This window comes from Argentina anserina, chromosome 4 (genome assembly GCF_933775445.1).
Source record: "Argentina anserina chromosome 4, drPotAnse1.1, whole genome shotgun sequence".
Classification (NCBI taxonomy): domain Eukaryota; kingdom Viridiplantae; phylum Streptophyta; class Magnoliopsida; order Rosales; family Rosaceae; genus Argentina; species Argentina anserina.
The window spans coordinates 13,229,507-13,257,306 of record NC_065875.1 but is presented as its reverse complement, the minus strand read 5'-3'; the positions used below and the strand labels follow the sequence as shown (position 1 = coordinate 13,257,306).

The window sequence follows — 27,800 nt, the reverse complement described above, 5'->3', positions numbered from 1 at the left end:
CATGGAGCTGATTGTGTGTAAGGCTGTTAGTCATAGTTTGTTGTCTCTTGGTGCCAGACGAGTTCACCTGATTGTGGGTTTCAGATGCTTTGCTTATGTCTCAGTTTGTGAGTTGTTCTTTCAATTGATTACGGATTTTTGTGCTTTTCTTAACATCTTATATTTTGTTAGGCATTTGTATGTCTGCCGAAGAATAGGGAGAAAATGAAATATGGTCTCAAGTAATTGTCATACTATCTAACTTGCAAGTATTAAAATTACTTGATTTGATTTCAAGACTCAAGTGTAAATTTCATACACAATCTTTGTTTTCTCTATTCTCCTCAATTCCGAAAATGAAGGGAAAGCGCCTCAATACTTTTTTCTGGACAGTAGAGTAGGATAACTGCGTCTGTTAATTTCCTCAGTCTTTGCACCTATATGTTGATCTTTTAAAGGTATGCATTCTGGAAATATATTTTTGTCTGTCTGAAGTAAAGAAGTGAAAAGAAATCAACCCAATCGTTTGCTTTCTCAGACAACTAGAGGAACCAGCTAGCCGTAGATGCAAGTATTGCATGCAAGGAACAAGCAGAATGACAGCTTAGGAGTTGTTTAACAATTACAAAGACTATAGTTAGTGGTCTAGTTGACTTAGTATTGAGTTCACCTGATAGCAGGCATCATGTAGATCAATTAGTTTCATCATGGACACAGTACTGATGCCAATAATCTTACTAGTATTTGCTAATTAACAAGTTTCACCTGTTTTGCTTCCTAGGTTGTGGAGGAAAATTTAGATGTATAGAACATTGATGACAGAAGGGTTTGTGCAGTGTTTAACAGCTGGTCTCTGAAGCAATTGGAAGCTCATACTCTAATGTGGAGAGCCTAGGAGGGAGGTGAGCATATCGATTCCTGACATGAATGGGATGATTTTTCCATATATTTCATGTTACTTTTGGACTAGTGTGTGATTGAATCTAAAAGTCTAGAAAATAAGACTCATTCATTGTGTTAGAGTTCAGATTCAGGTGAAAGAAAACATTTGATAAACCTTTCTTTCTTTCAAGTAGCAAACATATCATTTAGTGTGCTCTCTAAGATTTAACTAATCTATGGTCTAAGGGACCATGTCTGTGATGAGATGTCAATAAAAGGAAAGGGAAGCCATTTACACACATTCTTTGGGATTAAAAGAGTAAATGCACACATCACTAGCATAGTTCTTAGTCCATTCTCTCGCCATTTTGATGAATTCCTGTATGTTTGTCTTGAAGAGATTGCTGCTTGGATTGAGAGGGTCCACTGGATTCGGATCATCAAGAAGTGAGCATATGGAGAGCAAAAGGCTCTCAATATTCTGGATTGGGTTCCATTGATCTTCTTCTAAAATGTCCATGTAAATATTGCCATCATTATCAATGTTTGGATGATAAACCTGCATACGACCAACGTAGACAGCATCAGATCCGTAAAATTAGTTGTTAGAGAAGGAACTGGTTGCAATAATTATAATGGTAAGGTTAGGCTGTTGAACGTAAGTAGGGCAAGTGTAGTAGTCCATGCAGAATGAGACACTACTTAGAAGCAGATCTTGACTGGTTATAGAAGGGTTTGTATGCTGATATGAAAATGAAAAAGTAATAGATCTACTATGCTTTCTTTGATGCAATCAATTATTGACAATTAGTGAGTAGTGTTCTTCCAAAAGTCGAGCTGCAAATTTTACCTCTGCTTTTATGTTGTTTTTGTTCCTTTTTCCAAATAGCATACACTAGATTTGCGGATGATCAACTTTAAAGTGGATAAAATGCAGTAATATAAATTTATCAACTTTTGCGGATGATCAACTTTAAGGTGGATAAAATGCATTAATATCAATGTTTTAAAAGGCTAAGGCGTTTTCGGAAGAGCCTCACCAAAGCGTAAGTCTTGAGGTATAAAGCGTAAGTCTTGAGGCATAAAGCGTAAGCCTTATGTATGAATTCATATACTTGTGCATTGATTAGTCTTATATGTAGTCTTACATATAACATGATTTGTAACCAAAATAAACATGATAAACGGTTATTTCTTCATAACAAATACTTATCAAAACCATGCAATTAATCAAATCACCTTGCATAACATAAATCCATATATTAAAGTACTAACTAGTCTTGAAAAAAAAAACAAGAACAATGTTTGGATTAGCTTCAAGCTTCAAAATCGTCATCTTCATCAATTAAAATATCACCATTTAAATCATCATCTAAATGTCATCATCATCAACACCTCCAACAACATCACCTCCAACAACATCACCTCCAACATCAACACCTCCAACAACATTATCTCCAACACCAACATGGTTTGGCAGAGGACATTGGTAGAGGTGGTCTTTCTAAAGTCTCAATCTCAAAACCTAAAAGACTCAGTAAAACAAAAAAAAGCTTTTTAAATAAAAAAATTGTCTATTAAAAAAAATCTTGAACTAATTTTTTTTTGAGACCTTCGCCTTTCGCGCCTCAAAACAGGTTTTGAAATGCCGCGTCTTAGTGTGCGCCTTTTGCGCCTCGGTGCCTAAACAACTAAGGTTAAGGTCTTTTAGCTTACGCCTTGCACCTTTTAAAACTATGAGTAATATAAATTTATGAACTTTAGTATATCATACAAATCAAACTTATTCTGTTGGCTCACAACCTGGGTTCTATCTCATTGATATCATGTGATGTTTGCTGAAAGTTAATCCATTACCCTTTTCCACTTCTTCTAGAATCAAGAACATACGTTTTACTGTGAAATGGAAAATGTGTAAATATGTACCTTAGTTAAGAATTTGATGATGGGAGGCCTTGTTGGATAGTTGTCAGGTAGATCAATGGAAAGATAGAAGACACCATCTTCATAAGGAGAACCTGGAGGCCCCATGATAACACCTTGCCATTTGAAAGGGTCTTCAAGGTTTACTGGTCCATAACTGCAGTGAGTTGGGTAGTCTGCTCTTATAAATCCCTCCCTTTGGTATATCCAGTGGCTTGCAAGTTCTCTGTCTTTCATGAGAGAATTAGATTATTATGAATCAATCGTAGGATCTCATCTGTAAAGCAATGAGGTCGTTCTTAGGGGAATTGACGTTCCTCGAACGCAACTCTCCTCTAGAGCTTAAAATCTAAACGAAACAGCAGATTATAAATCCTTGATATGGGAAAGAAACTTTACTTACCTATCTGCCATGTTATGTGGTTGCTGCAGAAGTCTGAAGTCTGAACAGAGCAAGACAATGCTGTGAGACCTCAAGAGTTGGTTCTATGGACCGGAAGTATCAAGCAAATAATGGAAGGTGAAATATTCAAGGTCTCTGAACAAGTCTTGGACTTCTTTTTTCGGTTTATGTACTTGTAGACCGAGTTACTTGTTTTATATGTTGGTTTTCTGTCAGTTTTCCATGTAAATGATTAGTAACTTCGTATACGCTACTTGACCCTCATCCGCGTTATTGTTTAAAAGTCTAGTTAGTAGTTACTTCGGAAGAACAGGAGTAATCTGAGGAAATTTCATATGCAATGTCGTTGGGTGGAAAAGAAGACTTTACAATGACTAGTTAAATAATGATCATTGCTCGAAGAAAAGTGAACATTTCAAAGGGGACTTTCCTTTGGAGTTTCACCCACATCCGGACCTCAACATCTTTCTCAAGTCGAAATTCCATATCTCCCCCCTTCGGCTTAATCGGTTGATGTCGTTGAGGTGATGAGGCAGTGTGGCCGGTCCAGTCAGGTGATGCTGAGACGCCTATTTTACATTCTCAAAGAATTAGAAACAAACAATAAATTATGGTTCTTCGTCGGATCTACTTTCCGGCGGAAACGTAGTGGAAAAGCTGTTCAATTGGTAATTATGTTTCGCAGTAGTCAAGTTGTCTTTCCGGTATATCAGCTATATTAAAGCAAATAGAGTAGTTATCATCGCATTCTTTGCTAGTTAGTGCCTTGTTGAATACTTGTTTGTAGAGATTTCTGATATTATTTCAAATATTTGTAATCAGAGGTTAAGTCTTTACTTCCTCACTTGTATTCGACAGTTTCATTTATTAAGAATTGAGGGTAGCCGCACAAGTCCTCTATTTTTAAAAAAAAAATTAACACTCCTCTATTTTGTTTTTCAAATGTTCGTTTGTGGTTTTTAATATATCAATACTTTAAGTAAATTGGGTTTTTTGTTTTTGAGGAACTTTGTTAGGTTGATTCAGAATAGACTAACTATATGCATTGATAGACTACTTTGAAACTAAGTTCACTTGTAATATAGCGGGCCTAGATGAAAAGCTCAAACATTAAATGTTTAACCCAAAAGGTCTCATAATTGGAAAATTTTAGTATATTTTGATGCATGTTATATATCTCATATCCAACGGTTGATATTATTTTGTGAGTGAGGTCAGATTGTCCATTGGAAATAAGATGTATAGCATACATCGGATGTATAGTAGATTCATATCCTTAGTTGTCCAAATCATTGTAGGTTTAGTAAACGGATTTATCTATGGTGGAGCACTTCATTGTATGTAGCTTAAAATCTTCACTATTTAAATCCAAATTTCTAAAATCTAGTGGTCCTTATTACATTTTGAAGTCAATTTATTTTTGTACAAACACTATTTAGTGTCTCCATAGTAGAATTTCCCATAGTAAACGGTCACTCCTACTTAACGAATGAGGAGAAAGACTGGTTTCCTATAGCTTTATTACTTCTATCACAAGATAAAACTAAAAAAGAGATCCTCAGTACCTCGATTCAAGCAGCATCGTTGGTTATCATCTGAGGTGTTGAGTAGTACTACTTGGTTTTTCTGACTTTAAATCCAAAGATAGAGGTGAAGATCGATGGGGATCAGCCTTGAAGATTTGAAAAAGAGAGATTACAGTAAGTCTTTTGATGAACTTAAGGCAAAAGCCAAAGAATTTGCAACAGAGCCGGAGGAAGAACTTGAAATTTTGAGAAATTGGATTGTGCATGATTTGTGTTGTAGAAAATCCACGAGAGAAGGAGATAGTTCGGCGAATATCGATCCTCCCCAGGAGAAGATTTGGAAGATGAAACTCCTCTTTACCAAGCCATGCAGTGATATAAAAGAAGATCCGGTTCTTCGCAATAACGAGAATGAAGAAACTCCTTCTGCATGGAATGATCAGCAGATGAAAAGGAAGCAAAGTCCTAATGCCGGCTCCTCATCGGATGTAGTGAAGATCGAGATGAATGTTTCAGTGAGCGCAAAGAACCTTCTTCTCCTTTTTAGTTGTCTGCAAGGACGAAAAGGAAGCGCCAAAGGACCAAAGATCGACACGAATTTTATTATAACAATGCAGGTGAAGCTGGTAATATGATGAATTTGATGGAGGCGGAGAAGAAGAAGAAGAAGAAGAAGGTAACGAAGCCAGGAGCTTTAGCATTTGATGGTCCACCACCGGAGTTGCCTATGGAGTTCAGAAACAAGATTGAAGCTTTGCATGGTTCCGAGGCCAAACTGGTAATATAGAAGAAGATTTCTTACACCGATATAAGCGACCATCATGATCGGTTGAATATGCCGCTGAGACAAGTGCTAATTGTAGACACATGAAATTTAATGAAATAAATTATCTTCGTTAAATGATTAAATCGACCAAGAACCCGACAAAATTGCACACGTGGTCCAAATATCAACAAAGTTAGTGCTGATTCCAATAAAGCTCGTGTCAGCACATAAATAAATGATCGTAATCGAAGCTACGTCATTCCGACTTAAATCAGAAATTGAATATCATTGACGATTCAAAATGGTAATCGGACATTTGATTAAATTAATAAATTCTTTAACGGTTATAATTAAATCAATTATTTTCTGTTTAATTTAGTTATGAGAATAGCTAATTTTAAATTAATTAGAAAATACATATTGATTTAATTATACAATTAAAGAAAAATTATTATTTTAGTATTATTAAAATATTCTATAAAATAGAAGCCTTAACACTATAAATACCTCTTCCAACATGAAGAGAAGAGGACTTGAGCAGAAGAGAGAAAATCAATTGAGCAAAATCACTCTCGAGAAATCCCGAAATCTCCCAAGTCCACGAAAAATCATCAAGCTACCAAATCGCTCATTCTTCATCAAATCCAAATCTAAACTCAAGTCCACGAAGAATCATCAAGTTACCAAATTGCTCGTTATTCATCAAATCCAAATCCAAACTCAAGTCTACGAAGAATCATCAAGCTACTAAATCAGTCGTTCTTCATCAAATTCAAATCCAAACTCAAGTCCACGAAGAATCATCAAGCTATCAAATTGCTCGTTCTTCATCAAATCAAATCCAAACTCAAATTATCAAGATCAAGTGCACGTCACCCTTAAGCCAAGCTACATACGGAGATAAATTCAGAGGAGTTCACAAAAATTGTAACCTCACGCTTAATTATCAATAAATTACATTTTATTTGTACACGTGTCTGCACTCTCATTTGTTTTCAGATTCTCGTTCTACAAATTGGCACGCCCAGTGGGACATTTTTGACCTCTCATCTCCTTCTCCGAAGAAATCTTCAAATTCGTTTGTGCGATGGCTTCCAACAACAACCAAGCCGTTCCATCGACGAAATCCAAGTCCACAACCGCGAGGTTAAGCGGAGAGGCCGAGCCGGTCAAGAAATCCAAACAAACATTCTCCAAATCAAAGAGTGAACTGATTGCTCTTGTCACCCGGAGCGTGGCTAGAGCTCAACCCACGACATTTATGACACTTGCTAGTAAGCCTCATCAACCAGTCATCACCTTGGAGAGCTTGGGAGCAATAGAGCATGCCTCTGAGAGTGAGAAAAAGCAAGTGTCAAAGGAGAAGGAGCCAAAGGAGCAATTTTCTCTATCCGTTCATGGCGATGGCCCTATCCTGGAAGACGTTTTCTCTGATGACAAATCGAGCACGACATCATACCATGGAAGTCCCAAAGAAGATGGCGATAACTTTCATTCTATGGTGCATGAGTCCTCTTCTGACAATGCGCATGTCTTGGTGACGGGGACATCCACAATCGAGGAGCAACTCTCCAATCTGTTGTAGATGGTTAAAAAGCTCACCCAAAGGGTTGAACAAAATGACATGCAAATTGCTGAGCTCTATAGCAAGTTGGAAGATTATGATGAAAAGGGTCGCCTGGCAGGAGAAAAGTAAATGAAAAAGGAGAAGCGTCCAAGAACAATGACGACTCGCTTAGTTCCTTGTCACTCCAGCAATTGCAGGACATCATCACCAACTAAATCCGGACTCAATATGGAGGTCCTTCTCATGACTCCCTTACTTACCCCAAACCTTACAGTAAGAGGATCAACAGCTTAAGGATGCCGCCGGGGTATCAGCCACCAAAGTTCCAACAATTTAAAGATAAAGGGAACCCAAAGCAACATGTCGCTCACTTTGTGGAGACTTGCAGTAACGTCGGGACAGAAGGCGATTACCTTGTTAAGCAGTATGTTCGATCGTTGAAGAGAAATTCCCTTGAGTGGTATACAGACCTAGAGCCGGAGTATGTTGACAGTTGAGACCAGATGGAGCGCGAGTTCCTCAATCGATTCTATAGTACAAAGCGGACGGTGAGCATGATGGAGCTAACTAGCACAAAGCAACGGAAAGATGAACCCGCGGTCGACTACATCAATAGATGGCGCTTACTTACCCTTGATTACAATGACCGACTATCAGAGGTGTCAGCCGTTGAAATGTGCATCCAAGGCATGCACTTTGATTTGCTATACATCTTGCAAGGAATCAAGCTTCATTCTTTCGAAGAGTTGGCTACTCAAGCCCACGACATTGAGGCTAAGTTTAGCAAGTCATAAGGAAAAGAATGAGTCCCTGGTTGACCAACAAAAAGATAAAGTCTTCGGAAGCAGATTTGACAAGGTTGTGAATAAGCCTTTCAGAGAATCAATGGTCATCAATACTGCACCGGTTAAGATCTCTACGCGGGATAAGAAGGAGTTCAATAAGGTGGAGCCTTCGCGAACCTACGATAGGAATAAACACACGTTGAAGGAGATGGAGCGAAAGACGTCCCGTTCCCAGACTCTGATGTGGCGGGCATGTTAGAGGATCTGCTCGAAAACAAGATAATAGATTTTCCGGAGTGCAAGTGTTCAGAATAAATGCATCGTGTTAACTATCCGAAGTATTGCAAATATCATTGTCTCATTAGTCATCCTATAGAGAAGTGCTTTGTCCTCAAGGATTTGATAATGAAACTCGCCAAGCAAGGAAAGATTGAGCTAGACGTTGACGACGTTGCCGAAGTCAATTGCACTACCGTAACATTTGGGTCGTTCGAGCCAGTTCCATTCCCTTCTCGCCCAGTGGAAGCACCGTTCCATTTCACAAAGGAGGCACGCGAACATAAGAAGACCAAAGAAGTTAAAGAATGTCATGCTTCCACGCCTATCTTCCAAGTTGCCCCTAATGCCGATGATGAAGGATGAATATTGGTCACCCGGAGAAGAACTCATAAAGGTATGATGTCAAACTCACCGGTTGCCCGACCAATTCATAAGAAATCCCCTCCACGACGGGAGGAGAACGGACGAGGACGTTTTGAGATGAAAGTCGTTCCATATTTGTGGAAGCCTTCTTGCCGGAACTTGTCAATAGAGCACTTGCCTACAAAACAACCGAATGTCACTTCAATTGCCACTAGTTGTGAAGTCAGCTCCAAAGAAGATGAAAAGCCTGAATCAAGAGAAATAAGTGCAAGTTAAGTGTTAAAGAAAATTGAGGTGTTGAAACAATTAGAGAGTCTACATTTCCAACTTAGCCTATCTGACTTGATGCAATTGCCAAAATCAACGAGATACGCACTTGTGGAGTCGCTTATCGACGTATGAAAACACTCCACAAGCATGAAAGAATGTGGTGCATGTGATGCATATTGTAATACCATTCACTTCACAGATGATGATCTTTAATTGGGCTCTAAGCCACATAATCGGCCTCTTTTTGTGACAGGGTACATGCGAGAGCGGAAGTTGAATCACATGCTCATAGACGGAGGGTCAGCATTAAATATCATGCCCAAGTCAACCATGTCTCAACTCGGCATCAACGTTGATGAGTTTTCAAGGAGTCGTCTCATGATCTAAGGTTTCAACCAAGGAGGACAAAGAGCGATAGGGATGATCAGACTAGACATGGACATCAAAGAGTTAAAATCAAACACCTTGTTTCATGTCATCGATGCAAAGATCTCATACAACTTGTTGTTGGGACGACCATGGGTACATGAAAATGACATCGTGTCATCCACTTTACACCAATGCGTCAAGTTCTATCGCGGAGGTGTGAAAACCATGGTAGGAGATACGAAACCATTCACAGAGGCTGAATCATACTTTGTGGATTCTAAATTCAACACAGATGAGGAGTTAGTGAAAGAAGTCCTTCCAGTTGGAGTACCCTCTACGGGGAAAGCCGCTAAAGTTAGGGAGAATGATGTCAAGTCCAAAGACATTGAGCTTCATGATGAAGTGTCACAAAAAAGTCTCATCTGAAGCGGCGACATCGTCTCCGGAAAGGAAAGCCAGCCATGCCTTTCCGGTCCTTCACTATGTTCTAAAGTCTAGACGAAGGGAGGGGGAGTCTCCATTTGTGGGGACAAAGTCACAAGAGTGTCCATGAAAATTAGAAGAGGATGATGTGAAATTGTTGAGGGAGGAGTCAACATTGCCATTAATAAAGGTGAGCAACTGAAATCCTATAAAACAGCCACTAAAGGGGTTCGTCAAACCAATTCAAGGTAAGACGGAACATGGATTACTGCCTAAGAAAAGAACAAGTGAAGGGTTCTATCCTAATCCATACAAGATGTTAGAAAAGGCTTGATATGACTTTGGTTTATCAAGCAAAAAAGACGACCAAGCTGCAGCAAATATGGTGCATGAGCCACATAAGAAGTTAAGAGAGCAAGGGACAAGAGTTGATTATTCTAAAGCTGCTCTCAGTTTCACTTCAAGCAAGCCAATCAGAATTTCAGGAAGAAGAAGGGTGGAGGGAGCCAATGTGCAACATATCAGTGTCGAGATAGTTGAAGAGAAGAGTCAAGAGGTTCAGTCAACCCCTCACATGTGCCACATAAAGAAAATAAAATGGCAAACGCATTGGCAAACTTGGCGGCGACTTTGGCATTGTCTGGAGACGGAATTTTGGACATCTCAATTTGCCAAAGGTGGGTCGTGACAATAAAGCCTTCATTCAAGTGTGTCAGTTCTCATACAGTGTCAGTTTACACCATTGATGTTGAAGATTGGAGACATCCTTTTATCGACTATCTTGAGCACAACAAGCTTCCCGAAGATTCGAAGTAAAGGTGGAGCATCAAGTGGCAAGCACCGCGCTTCCTCTACTACAAAGAAACTTTATATCGGAGGTCATTTGACGGAGTACTCCTTCGAAGCTTGAGAAAAGATGAACCGATCAAAGCCATGGAAAAGGTTCATTCTGGAGTGTGTGGAGCATATTAGTCAAGACCAAAGTTACATTTTCAAGTAAGACGACTAGGGTATTATTGGTCCATCATGGTCAAGGATTGTATGTAGTATACACAAAAATACCAAGCTTGTCAGTTTCATGCCAACTTCATTCATCAGCCACCTGAGCCGTTGCATCCGACAATTGCTTCGCACCCATTCTATGTATGAGGAATGGATGCAATCAGACCCATCACTCTGAAATCATCGGCTGGTCATATGTACATTCTGGCAGCCACGGATTCCTTCTCAAAGTGGACAGAGGCGATACCACTCAAAGAAATAAAGAAAGAAAATGTTGTTGATTTCATTACAGGAAGCATTATACAACGCTATGGTATACCGCGATGAATCATCACAGACAACACCAAGTACTTCTCGAATACCGTAACAGAAAAGTTGAGCAAGAAATTCCATTTCAAGCTTCACTTCTCTTCGCTGTACAACACTCTAGCAAATGGTTTGGTAGAAGCATTCAATAAAACGCTTTGTAACATTCTGAAGAAAATTATCAGCAAGAAGCAGAGGGATTGGCATGAGAAATTGGGCCAAGCTCTCTGGGCTTATAAAACGACGTATCAGACAACCACAAATGCTACACCTTATTCTCTCATCTATGGTGTCGAAGCCGTGTTACCATTAGAGAAAGAAATTCCGTCATTGAAAATCGTGTTGCAAGAAGGTCTCACAAATGAGGAGAATGTCAAGTTGCGCCTTCAAGAATTAGAAGCTTTGGACGAGAAGAGCCTTGATGCACAACAACACTTTGAATGCTACCAAGTTCGGATGCCACACGCCTTCAACAAAGGTGTTCGACCACGGTCATTTCAAGTTGATGACTTAGTTCTTACTGTTCGAAGACCCATCATTATGACGCACAAGACTGGCTCCAAATTCAAGTCAAAGTAGGATGCTCCTTACGTCGTCAGAGAAGTATACACCAATGGAGCTTACAAAATTGTGGCGGAAGACGGTTTGAGGATCGGTCCCATCAACGGCAAATTCTTGAAGAAGTACCATGCTTGAAAACGCTAAAGTATGTTCTAAGTCTGCATGAGCCTAAATTGCACAAGACCAAAAACAAAAACAAAAAACAAAAACAAAAAAAAAACAAAAAAAAACGCTCCAAGCCTGCATGAGCTTAAACTGCACAAGGCACACAAAAAATCCTTGAACTACGTGATGACTTGATTCATTTTTTAGAAGGATACGCAGGCAGCTTGAGAATAACAACCTTGAGTTCAGTCACATCAAAATAAAAAAAAATATAAGGGTTTGATTGAAAAAAAAAAATCTTGATCATTCAAGTCAGCTATCACACCCAGCTACAAACGTTTGAACTTAGCTCCTCGTTGCCTGACTTGGGTGGTTGGAAGCTGGGTACTTGGCGATTCACTGCGTAAGTCCACTGCGAGACTGGAGTTGAGCTGTCATATAATGTAGCTTTAAAAGCGAATGGCCTAGTAAAAGAGGGATATACAGTTAAGGTGATGCCTTCATATTGCTCATCTTCAACATCGTCGAGGATAGTGATTGTCTCGTTCTTCAAACTCCTGAAAGCCGTCATGCTGAATGTAATGTGTAAAGCCTAAAACGCTTTTATTGAGTGATGTCAAGTCTATGAATTAAGAGCAGTTACACGATTAGATCGTTTACGTCCTTGAAACTCCTGAAAGTCGTCATGGTGAATGTGATGCGTAAAGCCTAAAACGCTTTTATTGAGTGCTGTCAAGTCTATGAATTGAGAGCAGTCAAGCGATTAGGTTGTTTACGTTCTTCAAACTCTTGAAAGCCGCTATGGTGAATGTGATGCGTAAAGCTTAAAAAGCTTTTATTGAGTGTTGTCAAGTCTATGAATTGACAGCAGTCAAGCGATTATGTCATTTACGTTCTTCAAACTCTTGAAAGCCACCGTGGTGAATATGATGTGTAAAGCCTAAAACTCTTTTATTGAATGCTGTCAAGTCTATGAAATGAGAGCAGTCAAGCGATTAGGTCGTTTACGTTCTTCAAATCCGCCATAAATCAACGCGTTTTGAAAGCAGTCAAATGGCTAGATCGACCGCGACTCTCAAATTGTTGTCTATATCCTACAAAAAAAGATCGCATACCCGAATAGGAGCCGAGCTGATCTAGAGCCGAGCCGAGCCGAGCCGATCTAGAGCCGAGCCGGTCTGGATTTGAGCCGAAATGGAGCCGAGCCTTTAGAAAGACATCATGACAGCATGTTTTCTTACATGCCTTTCCCTAAAGAATCCGCAATTAGCACGAGCCGATCACTATAGCAGATGAGTTTCTCAAAAAGCTATTTTCCCACTTTGCTTAATAAACTATAAACGTTCAAATGGCACAACACCCAGAAATGTGTGTTGCAGATTCTTAGTGCTCCAGCTATTAATATTGCCTCTGCCGAGTTCACTGGGCTTCTTTACTCTCTCTCTGCACCCAAAACAAAAAAAGAAAGAAAAAGAAGGAAAGAAAAGGGTCCATTTTTCATCGTAAATGAAGGATGCTTTCATCACTTAGATCACTTCTTACTTGTGAAGAGTTCTCTTCACACCCTTGTTCACATTGAACTAAAGGGTCTCACTGGTTTTGTACTTCTTCTTCTTCTTCTTCAATCTGCAAATGTTGTTGTAAAGCAGATTCCTTTTTTGCAAATGGAGCACTGGTTGCTGAAAAGCTTGAGCTTTGAGGCGATTGTGCTCATCCGGGGAACTTGCAATGAAAAATGATGAACTTGAAGCTAGTGATTCCGAGGGATATACTCGAGCTGTAGCAGTAAAAGGACTTGTTGAGCTTGTTCATGGCAATCTGAAGTAAAGATGTTGCTAAAGGTGAACTTTTCATTCGAGAAGTTGACAGAAATGTTGAGGAAGTTGAAGAATTTACCGGTAGTACTGCTTTATTTTTTGGAGAGCTCTTGCATGCTAGACAGAGCTTTGAGATGGCAAATAAAGTTTACCAGAAAATTATTCATAATGATTATAGTAATGAAGAGTTCAGTAACCATACTGCATTAGCAGCTGGTAATTTGTCATCAGACAAAGTTTTGTTAGCGGCCACATGCGCATTGGGACAGCTTTGAGGCGATTGTGCTCATCCGGGGAACTTTGATGATTTAAAGGAGAACCTCTAGGCTTGCCGAACTTTGTTTCCCCTGTATGCAGAGATGGGACATGTTGATGAAGTGCGGAGGGTTTGGAATGCTTGTGCATCAAATCCTAGGGTTGAAGAATGCATGGCTGCAATTGAAGCTTGGGGAAAGCTGAATAACATTGAAGAAGCAGAGGCAGTCTTTGATAGGATGGTGAAAACCTGGAATAGACTTTCTTCCAAGCAGTATCCAGTGCTTTCAAAGGTGTATACGAACCATAATATGATTGCAAAGGGCAAGGAGCCTTTATGAAGACAGGAGATCAGGAAGACATGAAGAGCCTTCGCGTCTACTAGAAAGTAGAGTTATGATTGAGGAGATAGTGGAGGTGAACTTAAAGTATAGTATGATTGATTGTGCAAGTGAGCTAGTCAAGTGCAAAAACTTTCAAAATTAAATGATGAATTCGGATGGGAAGATTTTTAAAATTAAATTCATCTGATTAAAATTATGATGGAAATATTACTACCAAATTTGCGGAGCCTCAGAAACTAGCTCCGTAAATTCTCCAAATCAAAGTGCATACTTCAAGCCGCGCTTTCGGCACGTGACAACGACATGTCTGCAGCACGACTTGAAGTGGGGGTATTTGTAGACACATGAAATTTAATGAAGTAAATTATCTTCGTTAAATGATTAAATCGACCAAGAATCCGACAAAATTGCACACGTGACCCAAAAGTCAACAAAGTTAGTGCGGATCCGAATAAAGCTCGTGTCAGCACATAAATAGATGATCGTAATCGAAGCTACGTCATTCCGACTTAAATTGGAAATTGAATGTCATTGACGATTCGAAATGGTAATCAGACATTTGATTAAATTAAGAAATTCTTTAACGGTTATAATTAAATCAATTATTTTCTGTTTAATTTAGTTATGAGAATAACTAATTTTAAATTAATCAGAAAATACATATTAATTTAATTATACAATTAAAGAAAAAATTATTATTTTAGTATCATTAAAATATTCTATAAAATAGAAGCCTTGACACTATAAATACCCCTTCCAACATGAAGAGAATGAGACTTGAGAAGAAGAGAGAAAATCACTTGAGCAAGATCACTCTCGAGAAATCCCGAAGTCTCCCAAGTCCACGAAGAATCATCAAGCTACAAAATCGCCCGTTCTTCATCAAATTCAAATCTAAATCCAAACTCAAGTCCATGAAGAATCATCAAGATACCAAATCGCTCGTTCTTCATCAAATTCAAATTCAAACTCAAGTCCACGAAGAATCATCAAGCTATCAAATTGTTCGTTCTTCATCAAATCAAATCCAAACTCAAATTATCAAGATCAAGTGCACGTCACCCTTGAGTCAAGTTACATACGAAGATAGAATCAGAGGAGTTCACATAGATTGTAACCTCACGCTCGATTATCAATAAATTACATTTTATTTGTACACGTTTCTGGACTCTAATTTGTTTTCAGATTCTAATTCTACACTAACCATGGAGGTTGTCAATGAACAAGAGCGAGCAAAGCTTGCATCTGGTTTAGAGGTGCGAGTGATACAACCATGCCTAGAAGAAAGAACCTTGTATTTAAGGAAGTGGCCTTCTAGCACTTCTTATATCTTCAACAGTGGTTGGAAAGCTATTTGTGCGAAGTGTGAGAATAATATTAAGGTAGGTGATATGATGCAGGTTTGGTCCTTTCGAGTTGATGATTGCGGCGAGGTCTGGTTTGCTCTTGTTGTTATAGAGGAACAAGCGTTCGCCGACCATTATACTGATATTGGCTGCGTTTGGTAGTGCTTATCGGCTCCGGTGATTATAAGTTAAGTCTATTATTGTGTTTGGTAACTCAACGTCTTGCATGCGGCTTCCAGAAGCAACGGTTTTTTTCGTCTAAAAGCCGAAGCTGCCTCACCCCTCCTTTTAGAAGAGAAGCGCTGAAGATTACTGTGGTGCTACTTACTGTAGTTTAATGAAATTTCGATAATACCGTTTTCTATCCTCAGTTCATCAAATAAATTACACTCACTTGCCATAAAACCCTTGTCGTCAATTACAAGCATAGCTGCTTCTCATCACAAACGCACAATTTCTCCATCTGAAGCTGCATCACCATTTACCTCATTACGATTCTTGGTTCCTAATCGAAGAGAAGCAAGGGTTCGTTGGAAAATTTGCTTCAGGGTTAGTTCTTTATCTATTTCAGTTTCAATTTTTTTTTGAATCAGATGAATATTTGAGATCAGTTCGTTCTGGGTTTGTGCTCATCCTCAATGACCGATGCTGCAATAATCACCCCAAAATTATCTGGTTGGTTAGTTCCCTTTTTCAATCAATTCTATGAATACTTGTCAACACCTAATTGAGTATCTGATTGGTGATATTTTGTACCTTGTTAATTCATTAAGCTTGGTCAATTTGAATAAAGAGTAAGTGTGTGTGAACGAAGTGATGGAATTATGTAGGTGCAAGTTCAACATACTTGGTATTTAGCATCTCGATCGTTATGTTGTGATTAATATTTTCTGGAATCACGTGATGAGCCTGGAAGTTGTTGTGATTCAGGGTACCCAGTTGACAATGTGATAGGTACTTGAATAGGGTTGTGGCATCGTTGTATTCTTAACTGCATATAGAACATAAACTTGTTAGTGGTCTATTTATAATGCAGAATTGTAAGTTCTAAAGCTGATCTCTATGTTCAAATGATTGTGGCATTGTTTTTGTTATGAATTTAATTTAGATTCTTGGGTGTTAGTTAGTTTTTGCACATTCAGTTTAGATGTGTTATATAAGGATTTGTTGCTCTTTTGGTGATATTGGATTCTATGTGCTGATGTTAAAACTATTGTGTGTAGAGATCCATGCAATAATATAAATTGATCTTTGATTTCGAACAAGATTCAAGGGCTATATATGTAGTTTGAGTAATGTAATCTAGCTAGTTAGTTTGAGTCATGTAAGTATGTAATTATTTGAGTAATTCTTGTCTCACTAGGCTTCTGCATTGAAGCCAGCAGAAGTATGGAGGTAGATTTACATTCGTACCATATGTACAGCTGTCCAGGGTACCGCGAAAATCATGATTAATCACCCAATGGTTGAACTTATACATTAGATTTTAGCAAAGCATGAAGTATATACTTCGCTAAAATCTTATGTATGACTATTGTGATACTCACCTTTTTAAGAATTAATTCCATTTATTATATCAATTGCATTGTATTTGATTATGGACTTGGATTAATTCAATTTTTTGAATTACAACATAAATTAATTCCAATTGTCCAACATTGCATTAGAAAAATCTGTATCTAAGAGTATGTGATATGTGATCATATGCAGTAAGATGGAGATTTAAAGAACCTTTGCATACTAAGAGTACGTGATCATGACAATTATATTTTCTAGAGGTATGCTCATCTATATTTAAGAGTATATGATTATGACAGTTAAATCTTCTAGAGGTACGCCATCTGCTATATTTCTTGATGCTCCTTTTTTTTGGATGTTTACATATGGACTATTGCTATGGTTTAGCTTTGATTATTATGATTAAGTATTGAAAGATGTAAATTTGTATCTGTTGCCATTGAAAAATGCTAAACTATTTATAAAAAAGGACGAATGCTTGAGCTGTGTGTCTCTTCATTGCAATCTAAACAGAGAACTGAGAGAGTATTAAGGCTAATGCTCCCAGGTTACGATCTGGTTTCTTTTTAATTGCAGAGGAACAAGGTCTTGATATTGATATTGTTAAAGGAGGAGGATATCAAGGAGATCAAGTGATAAGAATGTTTCTGACTCTCTGCAATTAATCAATTCAAAGATCAATGTGGATTTTTTTGTTGTGTTTGAGACAGGAGAAAATTTTGTATAACAGTCAAGTCAGTTGATTGGATTAAAACATCATAGTTGAATTGATTGACAAATTTTTCATTACCAATCATACAAACTCAGTTGATAATATCTTCTGGAAATTTACATTACTTTAATTATATAATAATATCAACATTGACTAATATTGTGTTAATGTAATTATCTTTTATTTTTTCACTATTTGGATCAATATAGGAACTTTAATGCTAGTGAAACTTCATACTAATAATTTAAACCAGTTGTGAGATTGATAAGGACACCCAGAATGATGGACAAGAACTTCTCTTTGCAGTTTGTCAAGAAGTAATTATTGTGATATCCTTACTCATCTTCATTGCTTCTATTTCTATTGTTGTTCTATTTTAGTTTTCCTTGTTGCTTCCATTTTAGTTTTTCTTGTTGTTCTGTTTCTTTTCAATGTTTCTGTAAACTTGCTATCGTATTTTGCTATGTTACTTCTGTACAAGTTTTATCCCTTTTTCATAGGACTGGAGTACAAGGCTTGGTATTGGTATAGTTGTACAAATTTTGAAGTACAAGGCTGAATTGATTAACTCTTTGGTGCTTAATTAGAGTCCTTCAAGCTTGGTATGCTACTTCTCCCTCCTTTTTAAAGATGGAGGTTGTGATGAAAATTATGGATATGGATACATCTACTATGAAAATTTTGGATACATCTCCTTGAAGCTTATTCCAAACCGCAAATGAAAATTTTGCAAGGTGACAGTTGAAGATTTCTATCTCCAATTTTCTTTTGAATATTTTTAATTGTTGTTTAATTTTTAATTACGTATGAAGTTTCTTTTTGTTATCCACGCAATGTAATATTTAGAACATAATGTGTTTGTTTGTGTTCATATAAAATGAACAGTGGTTTCTCTTCAGGATTGGTACAATTTTGAAGTAGTTTTTTATGTTGTTGTATCTCGTGTCATATTGGTTATAAATTTGCAACAATGTTGCTACAGTTCGGATATGACACACTATAGATTTAACACGATACAAGATCAAAAAAAACAAGAGAAATGAACGGTATATATTAAAATAATATTCAAATTAGAAATCTCTATTGGAAATTAAGATTAGTCAAAATAGCAAATGCTATATGTGCCATGTCAGATGCCAAAATTTAAATTGACAACAACTTTTAACATCTTTATTGAAGATGTTCTAAGACCTCAAGTAACTATCGTTGATTATAGTCACAATGATTACACTCTATTATTACTATGAGGGTAAAAGATAAACCAAAATTGTTGTTTCGGTCAATGTATTGAATAGATGTATTCAATATTTATATATCCTACATTATATAGTATACATCTATTCATATTCAAGAAGATGTTTTGAATTAATATCATAAATTATTCATTGCCTTTTTTATTTCTTGACTATAAATTGTTAGCAATTACTTGTACTTGCTGGTCTAATACGTATATGTTTATTTTGAAATGTCGCATACTAATCATAATGTTTTTAAGAAAGTTCAAAAAAAAAATGATACGGAAATAATATACTTGAGTAAATTATATTACCAAACAATTCATACAAAATTATCTTAAATGTCTAAATTGGTCATTTAACAAATTAAAAGTATAAGCCAAATTGAGTTTATCAAACACATTGTCATGACTTTTACTACGCACAGCCACTTATAAAAGCCAGTTTACCAAACACTCAACTACTTTACTTATCAGCCACTTATTCTAAAAAATAAGTATAAGCCAGCTTTTTTAATAAGCTCAGTTGTACCAAACACAGCCATTGTCCCAGTCCAACCTTAGTATTGCTAATCATCTAATACAATCCTTGTTCTACCATTCAACTTCCAAATAAGGTGAATTAATTACGTGATAAACTGATATGTGACTCACGTCTAAAACTAATTGTCAATGAATGCAGTGATCTAAACCCTTGTAAAAAACTAATTGTCAATGAATGCAGTGATCTAAATCCTTGTAAAATTATGTCTCATTACCCGATGTGAAATTTATATCTCAACATTTACACTATTTAGAATGATGTTTTGGTTCAATTATTATTGAACAAATTTTGTACTTTCTGATTTATATTTTAGCCCTAAAAACATAGGCAGACCTTCAAAATGCAAAAGAGAACAGTTCTTAATGAGAAACTAAATTAAAAGGTTCATATATATATGAACAAAAAAGAAAAATGTTACCTCCATAAGGACAATATTTTGAGCAACAGAATCAAACACAAAGAAAGTAAAGAACATAAATGAATCGTCTTTTTGAGAAATAAGCACATCATGTATGGTTAAATATTAATCAGATACCAGAAGAGCTTCCCATATCATGTCCATGTCCAACGAGGGCATTCTACTTAACTGAACAGCGTCCAAATCTGATGATGATATTACATCCTGGGTCTTCTTGTTTTCAAATATTACCTGATCAGTTCCAAACTGCCACTCTTTTCTTGTATTTGGGTTTTGGGTAGTCAAATTACTAATTGAGCTCTTCTGATCACGATCATCGGCTGATAAGTGCTTCTTCTTTTTTGGTGATGGTGGTGACGATGAAGACGATGACTTCTTATTTGCCTGTTGTGATATTGCTAATTGTAACTTGGCTTCAAGCAGGGCAGCTGTGGTGCGTGTACTACCATCCAAAGCATTGGCCTTGAGTTGATGTTTTGAATCTGGAAAGTTCAAATGAGCATACTCGCCGCGGAGCATGTAAGCAGCAGTGTCATAAGCGCTTGCAGCCTCCTCAGCTGTGTCGAAGGTCCCCAACCAAACCCTTGTTCTGTTTCTCGGTAATCTAATTTCAGCCACCCATTTTCCCCAATGCCGTTGCCTCACTCCTCTATATAGCTTTCCTTTTGATGATGGGATTGGTGCTGATGCCTCCTTCCGTTGTTGATTCTGAAATCTTGATCTTCCACTGTTTTTCATTGGCTGTGTTTTCGTCGCGTGTAGCCAGTAATCATTGAAGCCTTTAGATGGATTATTTGCTAGAGTTTGACTGATTTTGAGCCACTGATCAAACCCTTGTTGACAATGCTCAAGGTGAGGTATAGGAAATGAAGGGGTTAAAGAGGACAACATGGACTCATCACACTTTTTGGTTGATGATGGATCTAAAAGGGTTGTTGGTTCCTGCAAAAGTAGAGTTAAATTTGGGAGTTTTGATGGCTTTGAAGGCATGGAAGCTGGAGATGTAGATGACTGATCAGAAACATGAGCTTTAGGAAACGTTTCAAGGAAATTCACAGGTACAAATTGATATGTGTTACTCATCAAAGTGGAGTTACCAGAAACCTCATCTGCTGATGAAGATGTGCTAGACTCTGGTGACACTGATGATTTTAGTCCACCGATTTCCCGACCGGCCGGATCACCGAGAAAGATTGATCCAGTACTAGTTGCCATTCCTGAAAAATATGGCAGCTGCTTTGGGATGACGGTTTCCTTCTCAGGATAATCATCATCCATAGTGAAAACTTTGCTTCAAAACTGAACAAGCAGAGAATGGACACATGAATTGTAATGTAAATGAAGGCACTGTTGTATATATATTAACAGTAAAGCAATGTAAGCTTGAGCTGCTCATGGACTAGAATTAGAATATTAGAGGGAATACCTTCTTTAGGTATAGAAAGCAAAGTTATTGTCTGAGTCAGATCTGCTTGGCAAAAAGAATAAGCTCACCAAACCTTACAATTCATCTTCCATACAAATTCGTGCTCCCCAATATTCTTGAATGTCTCATTCCAACCAATCAGAGCCTGACAGCTCAAGTTTCTGATTACTGGCTCACCTCCATGTAGGGCATATGATGATCAGCATGTATATGCATGCGGTGATCGAATGAGTGAACCTTCTTTCCTCTAGTGATTGATGTGACCCCATGAAATGTTCAAAGGTACGGTCTTGCTTTAATGCAATGAGGGCATTATGTGCTTCATTGTTTGTCTTTGATCATGTGGTTTTCTCCAACTCTCACATGCCTGATTCCCTAGGTCGTTTTACACTTTTACCTTGTGGTTGTGTTTCATACAAAGACTACCTTTTAGTAGAGGAAAATTGTTTTGTGATCTTCATATAGGACTATATGATGAAAATTGCGTATAGGACTAGTGCAAAATTGGGGTGTACGTTATTGACTGGGAACAAGCCACATTGTTCGCATAGTCAAAAAACGTGTATGCCTAATGCAAAAGCTTACAAGAGGAAGGATGAGCTTGATCCCAAAGTGACTGTTAGTGTTGAGTTAGTGCAGCTCATAAAACTTTTAAAGTTGTCAAAATTAATATCACGTCAAAAAGATGTGTGCAATTCTATAATAATGCATACATTTAACAGTCGATTTCTTACTAGTTACACACAAATCTTTTGATGTAAAACCTAAACCTGGACTTTTTTAGTCCTTGGACTAAGTTAAGTTAAAAAGAATCATGGCACACGATGCACGCTCTTGTCATGGCTCAACTTGCAGCAGTTGGTTTGGCTAGCTAGGAATTGAATTAAGCTACAAAGTTCCCTTCAAATAAGGTTTAGAGTATATCAATGTAATTTAGAAGTATGTAAATGTTAAAATATGTACTTGTATTATAGTCTAAATATAATCAAATTATGCCAACTGATCAGGTAGTTATCATTTGCAGGGAATTGGTGGAAAGCCAGTACTAGTATTGGCACCAATTTAGAGCCTTCATTATCAATATTATCATCTAACTAATCATTAGAGTTGAACAGGCCTGGATTAATGAACTAATTAAATTATGTTAATCAGGTGATTTAAAATTAAACTGTGTTGAATGAGGAAATGATGATTCTCTTTTCTGGATCTAGATTAAACAACTAGCCAAAGCTGCTAGGGACATCAACAAAGGTATACCTTATTTGTCTTTTTCTAGGGGCATCAAGCGAGCCAATGCGTCTTTTGAGGAGCTTTGGAGACACTCAACTCAATTAAGCACCTCATCACTCCAAGGCAGAAGCAATAGAGGAAAAGGCAAAAGGCACATTTGCAGTTTGCCACTTCTTATTCTTCTTCTTGTTCTTCTTGCTCTTCTTCTTCTTCTTGTTCTTCACCTTAGACATAGTCCAAGCTCATCAGCCTGATCAGAATAATTAGATCATGAAGTGAAATGATTATAATTCTCATTTGTACGTGTGGTGTAGTTTGCAGCCATTCTAAGCTACCTATCTAGGTCAACTCCACGTGTATAGGAACCATTCCAAAGTAGGAAAATACAATACTGGTTCAAAAAAGGGAAAATTCTAGTATACATCAATGTATGTTATACATCTCACATCCGACGGTCGATATTGTTTTATGAGTGGGGTCAAAAAAATAATATCCGTTGTCAACCGTTGAATGTGGGATGTATAGCATACATTGATGTATACTAGATTAACCCTAAAAAAAGAACCCTTTAATTTCTTCACCTTTAGTTTTTTCGGGAAGAAGCTTACATCAGATTATTCTCGGGCCAATTTCTTTGTCTATGTTATCTTAGAAAACAAGCACATGCCTATGACTAAGGGTATATATATTCATATACTCATTACTCATATGTTATCTTTATTCTCTTCCTGTGTTTAATTTGGGTCTCAGTTCAAAACAATGTATGAAGCAGGAAAGATGATGATGAAGAAAAAGAATAGCCCGGCCCCTTCAAACCGTTTATGCACACATCAGCCTTGTTCAACAGCTAATTGTGGTTTAAATTAGAGGGTCTTGATGATCAACGAGTGGATGACAAGTCATGCATGCATGGGGGGACTGAGTTTGTATAATAATGCCATTTCTCACACAGTGACAGGCATTACTTAATTTTCTTACAATAACAGCTTCGAATATCAGATTCACAGCCTTGGCGATAAGGGCTTTTGCAGCCTAACAAAGGAACATAGAGATCGTGCCTGGTTGGCCAGCTTCTTGCTGTTATATATGGTTCGTTTCATGCATGCGTGAGATTGATTAAAGATTAGTCTCACATTGCATAGAAGACATAATAAGTCGCGGAGCAAAGATCGAATTTCATGTGTGCCTCATTCTTCTCTTAACTTTATAGGTATTTTCATTGTTGTATGATTGAGTATATATCTGTGTTGCAATAAAACCGAAACTTAATTAATTTGTTCAAAGCAAGCTTACAACCTACGCGTATAAACTAGTATCGGATCAAAATTAGAAGTGAAGATACACACTATAGTGATCTGTTTCCCAACACTTATAGGTCTTTGTAGTGTCATTGTCTATCATGGTCCGATATGTAGCTGCCTGACATGTGATCAACTGCTAGCCTAATAGCATCGCCAACTCAAAGAAATAGTTTTCGGCCTGATCAAGGTAGCTACCAACCTAGCTATGATAAAATTATATCACCAGGAATATATTGCTGAATAATCTAAACTGTGGTCTGGTCTGGTGTGTGTGCTTGCGAGCATTTAAGTAATATTATAGGAAGGAGACGCAGACTTTTGTCCATTTCCCAACAGCTTAGGCCTTATCCTGACACACTAAATTAAGTTAATTAACACTATTTATCGATTTAATATCAAGTATCTCTAATTCAAGTGTACTATAATATAATCATTTAAAGCTGTAAGTATGCTCGAGCTGCTCGTGTTCGGCTTGCTTTTAGCCGGTTCGGCTCGAGCTGTAAAGTTAAATAAACCAAGTTTGAGCTCAATATTAAACCCACCTTGAAAATGAGCCGAGTTTGAACAACAATTATTCGACTCGTTCGACTCGTTTAGCTAGTGAGCTAGCTTGGACTCGTTAAAATTCAGCTCATTTATTAATTAAACTTAACTATTAACTTTTATAGTATATATAAAGTATAATTTTTGTATAAGAAATAATATTAAAAATATAATATTAGTTAGAATGAGCTAAAAGTCTTCTTTCTAGAATAATTAGTTAAAACTTCAAATTCAATAATGAGTTTAATTTGTTATTTTTAGTTTATTATAAATAAAATGGATTTTGTCTGATGCTATGACATCCGATTTTGAATTTTCTTTTTAATTTCTTAATTTAAAATTTTAGTTTCATATGATTCAAATCGGTTTGATTTGAGTTTGAGCTCGTTTAATAAAATGAGCCGAGCCGAGCCAAGCTCAAGTTTTCTCAAGTCGAGCTGAGCTTGAACATGAATGACAAAAATGAAATTTTAGCCCAACTCGAACTCGAACAAATGAAAACGAGCCAAACATGAACAACCTATTATCTGGCTCGGCTCGGCTCATTTACATCCCTATAGTCATTTAATATATTTTTAATGTGTTTTGTATCTTTTAATTTCTATACTATCATTTAATTACAATTTTACTCTAATAAATTATAAATTGAATGGATGTATTATGAAAATTTAAAACTTAAATTTTATTTCATAAAAATTAAAATTACATGAAATTTAACTAATTACAAAAGTGTACCATAAGTAGTCCGAAATAGATATTTCTGGCCCTTATGGACTACTTCTAGCACATTTTTGTGATACACTAGCACACTATCCCATGGATTGAAGATGAGAATTGTGGCACAATAGCCCATGGGTTGGAAAATACCTTATAACCTTCACTAACAACTACTTTACTCAAAGTATAGGGTGTAAATCATGCCATTAGGGATGAGCTAGTTTTACTTGAATATTTTTAATTAGTAATTGGTTTAGTTAATCAGTTAAATTGAGCATAAGCTGCCGAGTGCTGATCGGTTCTCAACAAAACAAGTATGATGAACAGGTTTTTCATCAAGCAAGTTCTTCCCGTCCACGCCAACCCCCAGCTTTCATTGTTCCGTTCTATTAATAATGTTGTAATAGCACGTACAGAAGAAAACACCAGATAACCTAATTTTCCAGCATCACCATGCATGTATATATACACAGTTAAGATGATATGATGATAAAAGATCGAGCTAGGTAGCTAGAGTACGTACGTACAAAACATGAAAAACTACTGCAATATCAAAGTGCGTGGAATCCTTCTTGTTGCATTCTCCTCTTTATATATTTCATTAATTTAGGTCACTTGACACTCTTTCCATCTTTTCTAACTCACTAAGAAACAGCTTAATTATCGTCTGAGATCTGAAGAGGGAATCTATCTGATAATTAAGCTATCAGATTGAAGAGCTACATATGTTCCAGCATACATCGAACTTCGGCAATGTATATTCAGATTAAAGGAAAGAATTTACATGAATTAACCGATTAATCGATCAACACCTCTTATTTTCTAAACTAACATATATATATATATATATATCAATTTATTCAAGACATAGAACAGTACAGTAAAGTTCAGTAATCAGTAAACTAAAGAATTAATTTCATTCATTGATCAAGAATAGTAGATTGATGTCTACATGCATGAATAGAATAAACGAAATTTTTTAATACGTACGCAGCCAGCAAAACCTCTAAGAAGATGTACTAAAAGAATCTTATCCTATTACCTGTTGGTGAAAATCATATACTACTTTTAAAATTTTTTATGCTAACTTCTCTACAATTAGCTTATCATCTGGTTGATCATGAGTAACATCATGTGTACCACCAACAAAAGAGTAAGCAACCTCAATTTATTAGGAAAAATAACAGCGCGATAGGGTGCACTTTATCGTTCCTAATTATCATATATTATATGATAAATCATGTTTAATGTCATAATTTATTTCTACATGGAAACAAAGATAGTATCAAATCTAATTCTTAATAATTTCGTGTATTATATCATTATGGTAAGGAATCATAATTTAAATCTAGAAGCAAGACTACAAATCAGTATTGAATCAGGAATCTAAATAAGATGACTTAACTTACAAGATGTCTTTAATAGAAGGACTTTTAAGGGTTAAAGATTCTCTATATATAGATGGTAAACGTCCATGTTATCACTACGAGTTATTTACGTGAATTTCTGTCCATTGAGAAAGCAGAGAGTAGTGACTAACGGAAGACCTTGCCTAGCACCTTGTGACTTCGGATTAAGGCACAATGGATCACGGTGTCGTCGTTCATGAATATGGTAAGTTAATTTCATTCACTAAGTTAACGATTAGTTGTTATGCATATGATATTTGGTTTTGTACTTATATCATGTAATTTGATTTACATTGCAGAGCATGATTATCGATGTCGTTAGGATTACTATTATCATAATATAGAGTAGACAAAATGCTGCACGTAGAGGAGAAGAAAATAGGGGTAGCCGGGTAGGAATCAAACACATTGGTTAGGTGGAGGAAAATAACATGTCGAAAAGATCAAGCGCGCAGCACGAATTCGACATCACAGATCAAGTATTTCCATGAAATTTAATTAAAATCATCTTAAATATAATTACGTGTAAATGTGCGTGTGGATCTTTCTAGCGAGTTTTCCTTCATTTTCGGAATCTCGATCACATCTTCATATCTCAATAATTCTCAATCCGGTCAATATTTCCGATCAAATTGGAAGTTTTGTGTTTGTGTATCTTACTTATCTTACTATAAGACCGTATAGATTATCAACATCGATCGCGAGAAGCAAGTGTTTCATTACAAGATCATACATTAAAGCATGAGACACTCAATCTGATTTTATTCGAACTAATTGGTCCACAGTCCACGTACACCGAACTATGACCTAAATTAACTGGATATAAGATCAGCTTCAAATTTTACTAGCTACTCTATTAACATGACTATGTAATTGATACAAAATTGCAAATAGTTCGCTTCATCCATAATCCCTCTTGTACATAAACACAGCACCTCGATGGTTGGTGCATCAGCATCTCTAATCTTATAACACGCTTAATAATCACCGCAGCTTACGAATATGACCACCACCATAGTCATGACCAGACATTGTAACCATAGCCAAGCTTGAAAATGAAATCCGTTGTAACCAACAATTGTTTCATAAGAGCACAATTAGCGATCGAACTACTAGCTTGGCCTAAAGTAGTAAAATACGTCATCTCGAAAACTGCCAAAAAGATGGTAAAGTGGTAAACAACAGTGTCTTGCATGTTGTTACAGGTACCAATAAACTTTTTTTTATTGATGGTACCAATAAACTTAAGGTTCAAGCGTTATAATGGTAATATGCAGGTAGCCAATTAGGTACTCGATGGTGGCAATTTGCTCTGGATTATGCCTTTTAAGTTCTTGGAGCCTAACTTGCCATTGCACTAATTTACCCGTGCGTAGTCTCCATACCACAAGGCCATGCATCTCTAATAATACCAACTCATTACACTGGACACGAGCTATGTTGGGTTTAAGTAACGATAAGGGAAGACGAAGCAAAA

The 27,800-nt window shown here is 36.9% G+C and overlaps 2 protein-coding genes across 2 annotated transcripts; both read right to left on the bottom strand.

Annotated features, from left to right (window-relative positions):
* Positions 1 to 991: 991 nt before the first annotated feature.
* Positions 992 to 3,527, bottom strand: LOC126791409 (ubiquitin-conjugating enzyme E2 11-like). The gene is made up of 3 exons (XM_050517858.1): positions 3,188 to 3,527; positions 2,788 to 3,010; positions 992 to 1,420 (listed from the first exon to the last, which is right to left on the bottom strand). Exons 1-3 carry the CDS (start codon positions 3,196 to 3,198, stop codon positions 1,154 to 1,156), a joined length of 501 nt encoding a protein of 166 aa, XP_050373815.1. The 5' UTR covers positions 3,199 to 3,527; the 3' UTR covers positions 992 to 1,153.
* A 16,206-nt stretch (positions 3,528 to 19,733) lies between these two features.
* Positions 19,734 to 20,975, bottom strand: LOC126791138 (ethylene-responsive transcription factor ERF062). The gene has a single exon (XM_050517544.1). It carries the CDS (start codon positions 20,973 to 20,975, stop codon positions 19,803 to 19,805), a length of 1,173 nt encoding a protein of 390 aa, XP_050373501.1. The 3' UTR covers positions 19,734 to 19,802.
* Between the last annotated feature and the right edge of the window lie 6,825 nt (positions 20,976 to 27,800).